General features: G+C 40.4%; 1 protein-coding gene across 1 annotated transcript in view; it reads right to left on the reverse strand.

Annotated features, from left to right (window-relative positions):
- PDE7B (phosphodiesterase 7B) overlaps positions 1 to 14,840 on the reverse strand; it is a gene marked incomplete at its 5' end in the record, with an annotated part of 86,411 nt that overhangs the window by 30,785 nt on the left and 40,786 nt on the right. The window contains one exon of the mRNA XM_082305389.1: positions 8,157 to 8,240. Coding sequence (XP_082161515.1) covers positions 8,157 to 8,240 — 84 coding nt within the window. The remainder of the gene's footprint in view (positions 1 to 8,156; positions 8,241 to 14,840) is intronic.

A 14,840-nucleotide genomic window follows, 5' to 3' on the forward strand; every position in this document is an offset into this window, starting at 1 on the left:
ACCCTGCAGTTTAAAAATCCTTTGGAAAGGCAACACTGCAGTTTTGAAGAAAGGCCTGAGAATACGCACAAAGCACCAGAAACCTACGTAAAAGAACTGTTGTCTGAAAGCTTTAAGTCTAGTGTAGAGGGACCAAGAGGCTCAGATGAATATCCCAGTAGTATTTCTCAATCTTCTGCGGCTGGCGTGAGAAACTGACAAACAGGTTGGATTCAAAAACAGTAAGATTGTGCCAATACCAATCTTATCAGGCGAATATACATTGGTCACCCTAACTAAAACAAGAGATGAACACCTGGCACTACATAATATCTACAGATAAACAAGTGTTGTACTGAAATCTTGTACATGTAGAAATCCTCATGAGACTTCCTCAAACTATATGAGAATCCAAGAAAGTTGTGTTATAAACATTTTGTTTTCACTTGCTTCTCTAATGTATTAAAAAATTATTTGTTCCTTGACTTTTGATAAATTCAATTTTAGAGGTCAAGTGCCTTCTGTTAGCTGCCATTGTTCACAAGGGTTACAACTCTATTATTTCTCTTTGAGTGGGTAAACATATTTTTTCAATTAGGAAAAGGCTGTGAGAAACAGAGGGGGACTCTGAACGCATCAGGGAAAAGCAGAAAAATAGAACAAGTACAACAAAAGACGTTTCAAATTTTCCACTTTGAGTCAAGATTCCATTCTTCATCCACCTGCACAAGTGCACAAAATTAAAGCAGAGCCCTCTTTACAGAAGAGGTGCTTGTATGATTCTTTGGCTCATGTAGTTAATGAAATGTGAGAGGTTCTGGGACACCAACTTTCTAGGTCACCTTGCTATAGGGTTTCCTCCTCTTTGAACATTACACTTGAGGTGATGGTGGTTTGTAACAACTTAGTTTTCAAATCATAAAGTTCCTGCACAATTGTTGGCATCTTGAAGAACATTAATTCCGCCCCCTCCCCCCAAATATATTCCTTTTGATACTGTTTGAAAGAGACTACAGAACTTGAGAACTATGCAGATTATTCCACTTATATACCGAATTATCCCATTACACCAAGTTCTGGACAAACTAGGGTTTCAAAGGCCAGTTAGGTAACAGAGTATTAGCCTTAATAACAGGAAGAGGAATAGATTAAATCCAAATTTAAGATGAATTTAGATGTGTTTCTCTTCACAATTTGCAGCCTTTACGGGGGTCATCAATCATCTTTATGCAAACAAACATCTTGGCATCTTTTATTAAGTCTCCTACAAGTTTTTAGGAAACGGCATGTTGTGTTCCGTTTCACCACAAAGTCGTTATCATTTCAATACGAACCTTCACTTTCCCACTTCAATCTTTGTGCAGTAGCACAGTCAGGACCTTTTTTTCCTAAAACTGCAAATGTTCTATAGCTGACTGTAGTTTCTCCGACAGGAAATGGTACATCCCCTCCCCCTTCACTCCCCTTGAGAAAAAGCAACATAACCTGTAATAACAGCAAACCCAACTTTCATTTATCATCTTAATGATCCCTTCTCCTTGTTCTTTCTTTTCCTCTGGTCATTTGGAAAGTATCCTCAGTGTTATCTTCAGTACACCCTTTCCCTTTTCTAATCAGGGAAAAGAAGGTGGGGTGGCAGAATGGGTCACGCATCATTTGGAAACTTTTAAAGGGACATTCTCAGTTGAACTGAATCCCAAATCTGTATTAAAAAAAATAAGTTACCTGTATAATCAGGTCAGTGTTCACTAAGACTTTGTGTGTGAAGCACATCTAGGTTTTGTTTGCTCTCCTTGCTCCCATGAGTTCTCCTGAAGCATTCATAACCCAAACTGCTGCATTTTGTTAGCATATGAGGGCGCATGCATCAATCAGTTTTACATTCTGGCTTTCATTTTCTGCAAATGTAGCGTAAAAGCTAAACAAGAGGCATGAATGTCAGGAAGCAGAATATACTTTTCAATCTACCTTGTTACTAAATTTTGCAGATAACAACTCTTAAAAAACACTTAAAAATGCAAACAACACCCCGAACCAAAAAATCTTGCTGTTATTTGATGAAAAGGGGGGACCAGACTGACTTCCAATGACAGGAAGAATTTTTGAATATAGTAAAGTGTTACTAGAAAACAGAACAATCTCTGTGATGAAACATTTTTAAGAGAATCCCAATTCCTCTTCCTTGAACAGGAAACTGAAAGCAAGGCCATAGGCTGACTTCAGTTCTGGAAATGTTCTTCCCATTCAAACCAGACACAAGCTAACCAGATTAAGAAGCTCATGTGCCTTCAGGATGTTGATGAGTATCTTCTGGACGTGCTTATCCATGAGGAACTAAGGGAGGTATTATGTAGAAATGATGCAGACCTCGTAAGATCTCTCCCTTCCTAATTTAATCACCATCTGGAACTTTGGACTCATCTCCAGGGGCTGGGTTGGGATCTGAGTAATCCAATCAGCCCTTGAAATTTCCTCACAAGACTTTTAGTGTCCTAATTTAACCTGGGTCAGAAATATCGAAAAAGGCATCTCTCACTCCCACTTCTTTTTCTAGCCAAAGGCAACAAAACAAGACAGTTAACCAAACTCTTTTCAACCTCACTCATTTGGGTTCAGGTTACTTGATGGTTCAGTTTTGGGTTGGTGGCTGTGGTTAAGTTTTGTTTTCCCTGGAGATAGGCCCTACCTGAAAGCCCTGGAGTTGTTCAAAATCCAAAACCAAAAATGAATGTAAATTTTGCAAATGGACCCTTCTGTAGACAGGCAGAAACCACAGATTCAAGCATACACAGACTTGGGTTCTTTGAGATGAGTTCGTATCTTCCCTTACTAACCCTGACAACACTTTTCATTTCCGTGGTACCTAATTCATCACATGCCTGCGAAGCATCGCTTTATTCGCAAACCAACTGAAAACCAGAGGATTTTGCTTGACTCAACTCAGACAGCAAATCAAGGACAGAGACTGAACAGTACCTAATATCACTGTTTATCACCATCTGGTACTAAAAGTACATCATCTATACAAACTTAATTTGCTAAGCTAAGCTGAAAGTAGGTGGAGTTCTTTCGGACTCAACTTCTGCCTGCATGACAATACCAAGATCCTAGGTAATATGCAGATATACCTTTGAAGTGTCTACAGACATGTTTTGACCTTTTAGATATTCTCAGATCCCACTCTACGTTCCTGTTGTGCAAGCTGTAAGGGAACAGAAATCTCTTTGGGTAACACCGCTTTGGTACAGAGACTCCACTTTGCATACTACATCCTTTCCCTTTCCTTGTTATCCCTCCTAGATCAATATATAGAGAAGTGAATTCTATCAGACGCTGTGGATGGCTTACTGAAAACAAGTGGGTGCAAGATAATGAGAGCTATGGTATGACTGATACTGTGGCAAAACCAAAGTGTCCCTAATGGAGATTTTTTTCAGGAAAAGCTAAAAATGCAAGCGGAAACAATTTTAATTATATTCCTCCATGAAAGACATATTTAAATATAGTCAATTAGAGGCTAATAATTTTGTCATTTGGAAGCAAAAATTCAATCCAGAGAAAAGCTTAGCATAAACAAGATGGGAAATGGAGAACCACTGTTTAAGTCTTAAGAACGTCCTTGTCTTCTGACTTAAAGCTAGACAAGCAAATTTGCAAATAAAAAGTTACTCCTCTCAAATGTAAACTATGTTATTTTGGTACTCTACTTAATTTCATCAGGCAATAAAACAAACTACCTAATGTAACTGGAGCAGGGTGAGGTCTTCTTGGTTATTGCTGCACGCCTGCCTACAGTTCTAGATTTGGCACAAGGAATTCCCTCAGACTTTTGGTTAATGCAATGAAGAAATGTACCGTCACAGTCACCAGCACAACTCATCATGGCATAGTGAAATCTATCTTAATCAATGCATATTAGTCACTGGAGGGATCTGGTTCAATGACTCACTGGGCAACTTTGTCAATCAGAGAACTAAATTATTGCTGCTTTACCCTACGGTCCTTTATTTCTCAAATCCAAACTATGCATCACTTAAAGGAAAATTGGATCAAGTTAATTTTCACTGCAGAAGTGTTTCAAATTCTAAATTATTACACTGCATATATTCAGCTTAACTCCTTTTCTGTCCCGTGGACACAAAAAGGTTCATTTAATTCACAGAAATGCAGAAGTGCCAATAAACTGCCATCATTAATTTCAACTTGCATTAGGTCCAGTTACAAGCTAGAGCTACTGAGTTCAGAGTCAAACTTGCCTAAAATTTGTGAGGTTTGGTTTGGAATCAATCATCTTACATCATTTACACATTATATTCAGCTGCTTGATGGCACCTAGGAATTGCCTCTTCCATCCCATTACTCCTTGTGGAAAATAAGTTTCTAATGTTAAGCCTTTTTTCTTTCTGCTGCTCCCGTTTTAAGGAATGCCTTATTTGCATACAGAGAAAACCCTCTCCCCGTTTTCCTATAAGCCTATAGGGCTGTACAAAACTTGTATATTTTAGTTTAGGAGTTTGTAAAGTCTGAATATTTGTTCATAAGCACCCTAGTGAACGTGGAGCCTCAAGTCTGCCATGCCCAGCTAATTTTTTTCTGGGGTATATCTGTGGCCATCAGGAGCAGGTGGTCCCCTTGCCTTATTATGGCAGGATGGAAAAAGGGATGGTCAGCTTGCCTCCTGGTGGTCTTCACACCAGGTTGGCTAACAAGTATCGGCTGCCACAGCTTCCCTGGGGAGAGGAGCTGCTACGTAGCTTTCCCTCAAGCTTCTGGCTCGATACTGTCAACACAAACGAGTATCTGGTTGGCCATGCAGGTCTCCACAAGTTGTAGGGACTGACTCAAGAGGCTGAGGCAAACATACGCTCCTTGCAATGCAGAACTGAGGAGTTCTTGGTGACACAGGGATATTTTACATTCAGTTTTGTATTCCAGAGTCATCTTAAGAGTCCCAAAACCCACCAGTGCAACTACACCTCAAGGAAGGCTTACAACTAGGCAGAGAAAAGACAGGAAGATGCTAAAGCCTTGCACCTCCACCAGGCAGGATCCTGCAAAATCCTCACAGTCCTGACAGCCTGGCACTGACGAGGTGAAATAACACTCACTAAGTTTCTATATATTGCACAGAGGCACCGGAGGAATCGGTAGATGGCATCGCAGACGTTAGCTCAAACAGCGAGAAGCCAACATTAATCCAGTTGGCTTTGATTAGGGCTACAGAAGATCCCATTTTCAGAGAGCAGGAAGTTTTCCTATCCAAAAAGACTTACTCGTGTCTTAAATTACACAGCAACTTTACTGCAGGACTCCAGAAAAAACAAAAGATATGCTATACTCGGTGTTAACCCTTAATAGCCGTGGGAGGGAAAAATCCACTAGTTTGACTGAATCTGTAAGTATGTTGAAAAAGTTACATTTAAGTAACCTTTAGTTTGACATTAAATAGCAATGCCCTGAATTTTTTTTTTTAAATGTCAGTTTTCAAAATGAATGTCAACTCTGTTCAAGAATGAGCTTCAGTGTTTTCCCTTACTTTAAAACAAGGGTGGTACTGTTATTTGGAACAGTACTTCAGATGGTAGAGGAAACTATCACTATTTAAGCTCAGTTTGTCTGAATTAGTGAGAAGCTGGACTAATGCTTATGATGCATTTCTTTATAACTTCTGAGGATATTTACTATAAAATTTTCTCTGCCTCTCTCCCTCCCTTACTGTAACAGCTTTCAGTATACAGTTGCTGCCTGTCAGTTATTGCCCCCAAACAAATGTAACACAGCGCCAGAATTTTACTGCGAGTATTAGTCAGGCATGTTTCAAAAAAGTTTGCAGTAGTGACATTTATATATGTTTCTTTTTTGATAGGATGTGCAGCACCATGGGTTTTGCTGCTTATATGGTATGCACAGCAGAAAGGGCTTTGACAGATAGGTGTATGTGAACAAATAATATAAAAGTCTGTTTATTTCCTGGCAAAACACACATCTGTGTGCTCTGACACCGAGCATCTTCATTTACCTGTAGGTCATTGAGTGAGCCAGGCCCAGTGCACTTGCCATCTACAAAATCAGTAGTGAAGGGTCTAGAAATCTCACTTAATTTTGCACTGAAAAATTAAGCCAACACTACTCCCTAGGCAGAAAGCAGTAAATACATAAAAAACTGAAAACAATGGAAAATCCAAAATCAGGAACACTGCTTTTCCTTACACAGAGATCATGACCAGCCATAGCGACTTCTTTCAGATTAAGGAAAAGCAGGAAGAAAAAGACTAAAAGTCAGAAGTCCCCGGGACAGAGAGCACAGGGACATAAAACCCCCAGGTGCCCCACCTCTGTGGGACCAGAGGTGCGTGCAGAGAGGGGCATCGCTTTCAACTTCAGCAGTTACAGGAGAGGGGTTAGGCAGGGTGCCCTGCTCCTTGTATAATCAAAGGCTGAGTATTCACCGGTACATCTCTCGCCATGGATCTCTCCATGGACAGCCCACGGACAGCACCAGCACTTCCCAGAAGCTGAGGAAGAAGGATCCTTCCCAGAAGGATCTGAAGGATGCCAGGATTCATCTACAGGGGATAGAAGTGAAAGCCCTATCGCCAGGAAAAAAGAGCTGAAAAGTTTTTGGTTTCTTTAACCAGGCAGGGGAAAGAACATACAATGAGAATTTTAAATAACGAGTATATATTCAAAATAAAAAGGAAATAATGAATTTAGTCACACTCAAATGCGAATATATATTCACTTCTACTTCAGGAATGAAAAGAAGTGTTTTATTTTCTCTCAGTCGTTATAAGGGCATCAACAGTAATATTTCCAGCTAGCCTAAAACAGGTTTTTCTTCATATTTTTCATTGGCAAGCCAGGACTAAATTATCCTGAGAGCTCTGTTCAACCGGTACGTTATTCCCTTTGTCCCGGGAAAACTGCTGGACCCATCTTACCCCTTATGTCTTTCTACCTCGGCCATAGCAAGCACTCGGATGGACTTACGACCTAGAAAATACCTTTTATCAGCAAGGCTGAAAGCCAGCACTTTGCCAGGCGGCAGGAACTGCGCCAGCTTGGGCGAACGCAGCCGATCAGAGGCCAAGTCCTCCCCTTCCTATTAGCCCCTCTTTTCTCCTGACTCCCAGCCAGACCTCACCCTTTGCAGCCGGGCTTCTTCCCCCGCTCCCTGCCACCTACCTCCCTTCCCCTTTCCCAGGCACTCAGGAAAGCAGTTACAAAAAGGAGACATAAAACTTTGGTCTGATAATTGCTTTTTAATGAAAAGCATCATCGCTAGAAGCTTAAAAGTGTCATCACTAAACAAACTGTCAGAGTTTCAGTCTGTTTTGATGAAGACAGTGAATTAATTTTTGTTTCAAAGGTTACATGGAGCGGTCTGTGCAGTACACAAGGACACATCGAGATGTGCCTGTGTCTGAACACTGGAGTTAATACAGCATCCAGACTGAACGCTACAGGGCCTGAGACTAAGAGTTCTCTGGTTTTTTATTTTATTTTTTACACACTGGCTAATGGGTCTGCATCAGTACAGAGAATCCATCACGTGAAAAAAAAAAAAAAAAAACCACCAGGATCTCGATGTTTCTTTTTTCTTTTAGATTTGCCCTCCTTTATTTACAACAGTGGCAAAATAACTTCAATCGAAATGAGGTTAAGATTATTTTTAACAGATGTTCACTGCTGGCCTGACCCAAAATCCATTGACGTCAATGCGAAGACTCCATGGGGCTTTGGATTGGGTTCTAATTGTTGGAAAAATTAATGTTATTGTAAACCACTGGTCAGTGCTGTCACATGCTCCCCTTCTGTGCCAATTCTATATGACCGGATAACAGTATCACATAAATCTGTTCCAACTGTTGGCCAAGAGGCTAAAGGACACAGAGGTTTATCGTTTTAATTCTGAAGCACCCCCTGCCCCCCCAGCATACCCCATGGCACTACTGTATTTACTTGACAGACTCAGCATTATGGACAGTATTCATACCATCAAAACATTTCATAGTCAAACACTGGGTGGGAATAATAGAATTATTAATGCTGACTGTATGAAGACAGCTGAACTACAGATACGTATGAAATGAGATACTTTGGTTCGTATACTTTCCATACAGATTTTTTTGTTTTTTTTTTTTTATATACAGACCTGAAGGAAGGGTCACACTTACTGTTAAGAAGACGGAAGTCTATAAACGGGTAGGAGCCGCGGCGCTCAGAGAGAACCCCTGTCTGACCTCTCACCCGTGCATCTCCTGCAAAACACAAAATCCCCAGAGACGTTAGAAGGGGCAGCTGCCTTTCTCTGCTGTTTACATCTAGATCTATTTTCTATTCAAAGTGATGACATTGCACTCCTCCAGTGGAAAAACTAAGGTCCAAAAAATCATCTCCCATAACATCCCTGGGTAATTGGGTAAAGCAATACAGCTGATCCTCTTATCAGAACAACGGCACAAAAACACCCCTGTTTATTGTATTGAACAGCTTCTCGCCCAGTAAGTAGACTCCCACTGCTTCAGGAGTAGTGTAGAGGTCCATTTTTTTTCCCAGGCAACACCAGTTGGATTCTGACTGTCATGGCGTCACACACAAAGCTCTCAACCTTGGACTAGGCTCACAGTCCAACTGACCTCCAAAGCTGTGGGACTGGTCTCAAAATCCTGAGTTGATGACCCCCCCACCCCCCAAAATATGAAGATTTTTTTAAAGGGCTTTTTTTGTTTGTTTGTTTGTTTGTTTTTGGTTTTATTTTACTTACTGCTCTTTGAGCATTCTAGAAAATGTCAGCCTTCTCCTCAAACACCGAAGCTACTTTATTTAAGCAAAACCTGATGTTCTCGGATATAAGCATTACTCCAGAGCTTTAGAATGTAAATTTAAATATCATAAAGTGACAACACGATACTAAGAATTAGTATCGCTGTGTAATTCACAATAATTAGTACCTGACTTACCGTGTAACATTAATGAAATAGGCAAAACTCATTTAAGAGGAAAAATGCTACTCGGGATGAATGAGTTACAAAAACTCACTCTAAGTAGATGGGAAGCAGATGTTGTTTTTACATTTCCATAGCTTTAAATATCTTGTACCATAATTTAAGAATTACTTTATAGGCAAATAACAAGACCAAAATATTAAAAAAAAAAAATCTTAAATAAGATGAAGTTTGGAGATTTTAGAGGTTCAGGTTGGAGTACTCTAGTTCTTCACAATATCAATTCCTCCTCTACAGAAACACAGGCCACAGTGCTGACAGCATACCCACTGCACTTCCTCAGGCAGCTCACACTGCAGGCCTCTCAAAGTTTGCAATAAAATTATGAATTATTAGTTAGTTTGAATTGTGCTTCCTCTGGGATACAAGTATAGCATCTGACTAATCTAAACAAAAATAATTCAAGAATTTGGCTGCTAGTGCTAGCTTCTACCGCTTGTGTTTAAAAACAAGAAAACATATTGCAGCATGAAAGAAGGACCTAGTTAGATGCTGTTATTTTTCTCTATCTAATGTTCACTTAGAACGTGCTTACAATTATGTTTAAGGGAAGAAAGCCAAGGAGAACTATTACGTTAAATATTCGAGATGATGGAGAAAAACTTCCGTGCCCTCTAGGGGTCCTTAGAGGTACGAAGGACACAGAGGCATGCACTCAAATTAAGAATATTTCAAACACAGTCACTTTTGATTATATATATAAAAATCTATTTTCTCTCATCCTTACTTTCACTTTGCTTTTTTGTTTCCAGAGACAGAACACGTGTTCCCTGTACTCAGCTCCCGCTTGCCAACCGCCGGCTCTAAGGAACCAGCCCAAAACAACTCAAGCTGTTGTTGACCCCACTTACCCCTCCTGATAGCAGGGGCAGGAGGTACAAACCTCTCTCTGCTCTTCAGCTGCTGCACTTCAAAGGCATAATAGCGTGGGTATACCTTCATCAGCAGTTTAAAATCACGCGTAAGTTGTGGCAACGGCGGTATATAAACCTATTCCCCTGTGATCCTTCTGTTAAAGGGCAGAAGGGTGGAGCAAATAGCTGGAGTTTGTAAAACACCAAAGCAAGATTTATCAGCACCCGTGAGTCAGAGCTCATAAGGCAGCACCTTGACTTAAAAGCACTGCTCTCTGCCACAGGTAGACCCATCAGATTGGCTGATTCGTGCAGAAAGAGTAAGAATGGCGAGCATATGGTACACATTATATAAACCCCAAAAAATCAGACAGGCTTGAGCCTGTCACTAATACAAGCATCAGCAAATTAAGAACGGGTGGAAATTCAGAGCATGCCTTGATTGAGGTTTTTGTTTTGCTGTACGCACCAATGAACTAACAGGAAACTGCAAATAATCCCCTGCATTAAAACACTGATAAACATGTCACTCATAACTAAATCAACAGATACTTTGAAAACAAAAAAAAAAGAGAGACATTCAAACTCCAAAAATCTGAAAAAAACCCAAGACATACAATCCTGTAAACCCAGAAAGACTGATTTTCTTTCTGGACATAAAAGAATAAATCTATCAGATCAAGAGAGGTACCATAGTACTAGAGAATAACAAAATCATACACAGTTACATATGGAAGAAATTGCCTAACTCTGACCTTTATAACCCTGAATTTTGATGCGAAGAATACTAAAGGTAAGTGGGCAACTGAAACACAGAAGAAAACACAGCATGGGCTTACCAAAAGTAGACCATACAAGATAACACCTGATACTGAATTACTCAAATAAAGTTAAGAAGATAACAAAGTGCACTGAAACGAAACTTTTCCTTGGGAACGATTACTGCATAATCTTTAGAAGATTCATACTGGGAACGGTCTTAAATTTTTTTATTGATGATCTTGGCATAGAATTAGGAGAGCACTAGGAAAATGTGATGATAACACAAAGCTAGGAGATACCAGGTATATACAGCTAGGGCTATTTTAAATAAACTGCCCTGCTCCTGTCACCTTCTCCGCCCCAACTGCTCTATAGCCCAGCTACCTGCAACTTCCACTTTCATTTTACTGGTAGTCCAGCTTCCTCTCATGGTGCTGCTGATGCCTCCTGCAGAACTAAAGACTAGCCAGCTCAGACACATATGTACACTATTCAGGCAAGGTAACTCCAGTAAAGAGCGGGAAAGCAAGGGAGGTGTTGATGCCATTAGTCAAAACACCTGGTCTAAGTTCATCTGAAATACTGTCTCTGAGAAAGCTGAATTGCTCCTGGAAGAAGTGCAGAGAAGGATCTCTAGGAAGATGATCAGGGCACTAAAGAGCAATTTCATAAAAGGAAAATCACCCTGGAGTAATACCCGAAATGGGTTAGCAGCAGAGTGGGAAAAGAACTGTTTAAGTGATCAGAAGGCTATCATTCTGAAGGAGACAAAAACAACTGAAGCAGCTGACGGCACTGTAAGAGTATCTGAAATAGTTAAGGACTACGCACGATGATCGATAAACTTACTACCAGGTTCTATGTTCTTCAAACTAAGAAAATGTGAATGAGTTTTATTTAACCAGCAAAACCGAGGACCTGAAGTTGTGCAAAATTACTGATGATTTGGATTGGCTATTTTTGTCACTTTACATTTTTTACAGATAATAAAAGTTTGGGCTGTCTCTAGCACTATAGGCATCTATATCCAGAATAAATCTGCATCCCCACTGACTTAGTAAAAGCCACTAAAATCCTTATATTTGAGGATTATTAACTTTACCCTCAGGGAAGGCAAGTTTCTGATGAGTCAAAGATGTTATCAAGTAGCTCTGCCTCATGAATCTGTTATTTCAAAATACTTCACCAGGTGCCACCTAGTCTCTTTCTACATCATTAGAGAAAGATTAGTTAGGAAGTGGTGGTGGGCTAAATCAACCACACCTGCCTGCCTTTATTTCTTTTTGGCTCACTTATTTGGAAAACATTTCTATTCTTCCCTATTACTTTTAATTACCTCTGAGTACACTCAAGAGAGATACTAAAAATAGGGATTGCACCAGATGTACACCATCCCACATGATTTTTAAGTTCTGAGAGACAAGGGCCATTAATGGCAACACACCAGGCTCTCTGTTTTGCTTTGACAGAGGACTTTGAGGGCGACTTTCCTAAGTCCACCAGACCTTTACATCTCTTTGCTCTCCACCTTAAAATCAAGCTAAACAATTGTTCTGACAATTTATGCAATTAGCAGTTTTAGATAAATAATCCTTTTTGGAGCGAAAGGAAGGATTCTGTGGAAACAGGGCAGGAAACTTTGACAGCTCATTGTGTTCCCAAGTGAAACAAACAGGGTGAAGGGAAACGGCAAGGGTACAGGTTCTCCTTGGCTGCACTGGGCTGAAGATGCAAGGCTGAAACGTTTGCAGCCGCAAACACAAAGGGCTGCACCCTCGCCAGAGCCAAGCTGCCACGAGAGCTTCCAGCGGGGATATCTCCCAGGGGCCACCGCGCTCTTGAATTTTACTTTGTCCTCATTAAAACAGACAAGAAAACAAACCAAAGCAACCTACATTAGGTAACAGGAGCTTGTGTGGCATATGCTGTGACTGACACACACGACAGCTTATAGTCACGGGAAAATCGGATGTGGGGCAAGAACCATGGTACTACTGTGGCCATAGCATCAGCCTGATTTCAAGATGGGCAGAAGGGTTAAGAAAAAAAATGAGGCAGCTCTTAGCTGCCTGTCACATCTGGAGGAAAGAGCCATCTGCACCGAGGAAAACAACTTCTCCAAGACTTGCCTGAAATGACGTGGGATTCAATTTCACTGAGCAAGCACAACAAATTAGGAGCGAAAACAGAGCCATGGCTGTGACAAAACAACAGAGCAGCTTCAGGCAGCAGAAGTTAGGACCAGCCACCAAATTATTGATTTTACTTAGTACACAGCTCCGTGTGGTAAGTCAGGAATACCACAGCAAATTCACAAGAGGTTACAAGTATTTATTCTAGTCAAGCTTTTCTACAATTTTCATCCAAATATTTCTTAAGCTGACTGTTTTAGGACACATACTGCAGTGGCTGAGTACTTTCCATGGAAAACCAAGTGGCAGCAGTAAGGCCTCTTGTGGACTCCATGGAGCCCCTGGCTCCTTCACTATTTCAGTTATGAAAAGGCTTGGGATTTCTGAGGTGAAGGAAGATGAGTTGTTGATGTTTTAGGCATCTTTCTGGTTTTGGTGGAAAGCTTTCTGAAAGAGGGAAGTGTTGCTGTGTAAAAGTAGCAAACTCAGATGAAAAGTGAGGTTAAAAACAAGTAGCAGAATTACTGGAATTATTTTTGATTTGAAGACTTGTAATGCTTGTTCATCATGATTTGTGCTTGTTTGGATTATTTTCATTCTGTTGTATTAGTGTTAGAAAGGTTACCATAAATTCTTGTCTGCAGAAAGCATTTTATGCAGGTTTCCTCATGTGCGTAAGATCTTCAGTGAACAAGAACATCTCCTCTGAACAGGCCTGGCAAGACTGATGTTAGAGGTTACAGAGACAGGACAACTCTCCTTTCCAGAAGGAGAAACTGGGGCAGCCACCTCACTTCAGCCATTTCTAAGTATGGAATTTTTAAGCATGTAAATATTCCAAAACATGAGGTCTTCTGTGCCATACGATGCATTGTTCTACTATTTCTGGTAATGGTCCTAATGAGCTCCTAAGTACTGATTTCATCCAATGCGTTCTGCAGTTTCATTTCAGAATGCTCTGCAAAGGAACGTAACTGTTGGTACTCCTTTTTTACAAAAAGGGGATAAAATGATGGTGTAGAAACCATCATTTGGTTTTGCAGATTTTTTTTTTACACAGAAAATCACTTAATTTCCCTTGCAGTGGTCCTACCCCGTGAATGAATTATTTTTATTTATTTTTTTTACCAGTCAATTACTTGATTTTCAGCTATTCAAAATCCCATCTCCAGACCAGCAACAGTTTCAGATGAAGCATTTCACTCATCCTCTGTTTTCTTACAAACCTGTATTTTGGAGTGAATGGTGGTTCTTATGCTCAACATAAACCAGTGGCACTGCTTGACCGTACCCGCCAGCTGTAATTTCTGCCCTCCTTTACTGACCAAAATCCATACAACTGCTGTATCTTAATCTCTTAAACAATATTATCAGCACTGCTTGTGCCAGTCAGTAAAATGCAAGAACCAGAAGCTCACAATCTGTTCATAAAAGCCTCCTCAATGCTAAAGGTCTCCTGGTAAGTTTGCTTTTGCACTGATGCATAGCCTATCTGGATGTCCAGCCAGAGGAAGACCCTAGGATCCACAGGCACACCTTTCACAGCTGGTCCATTCTGACAAATGAACATCTAGAGCAAAGGTAAAGGAATATTTTATAGTTGCTCTTGAAATCCTCCCTTAAACCGTATCAGATCACATCAGTAACTCTGGAGAAAAGATCTTGAACTGAAATGTCTTGAGGCAAAGCTATTACAACATGCAGACTTTGGAAAAAGTGCTTGCAGACAAATTAAATCCAAGAGTATGAGAAAACTGCCATAGAGAACCAGGCAACAGCAGTCATCAGAAATTCAGATACTGAAGCAGCACCCATATTAGCCTCTTCACAGACCTGCTTACTCTTGCATGAGCAAACACAGAGCCTGCAAAACTAAGTGGCTACCTCCAACCAAAAAAATGGTCAGAGTTGATTAGGACAGACAATCCTTCATATTCTGAAGAAGGTAGCTTTCCAAAATGTTGATACATTATATTGCCCTGGAAATGCTTTCAGTTGTTTCTGAGTTTGATAATGGGCTTTAAATTATTGTTTTAAGGTCAGATGTATTTCAGGTACTCGTAGGTGTAAGTCAGTGGAGAGGTACAGGTGCTTCCGCCCAGTGA

The sequence above is a fragment of the Platalea leucorodia genome (genome assembly GCF_965183815.1).
Source record: "Platalea leucorodia genome assembly, chromosome: 3".
NCBI classification, from domain to species: Eukaryota; Metazoa; Chordata; class Aves; order Pelecaniformes; family Threskiornithidae; genus Platalea; species Platalea leucorodia.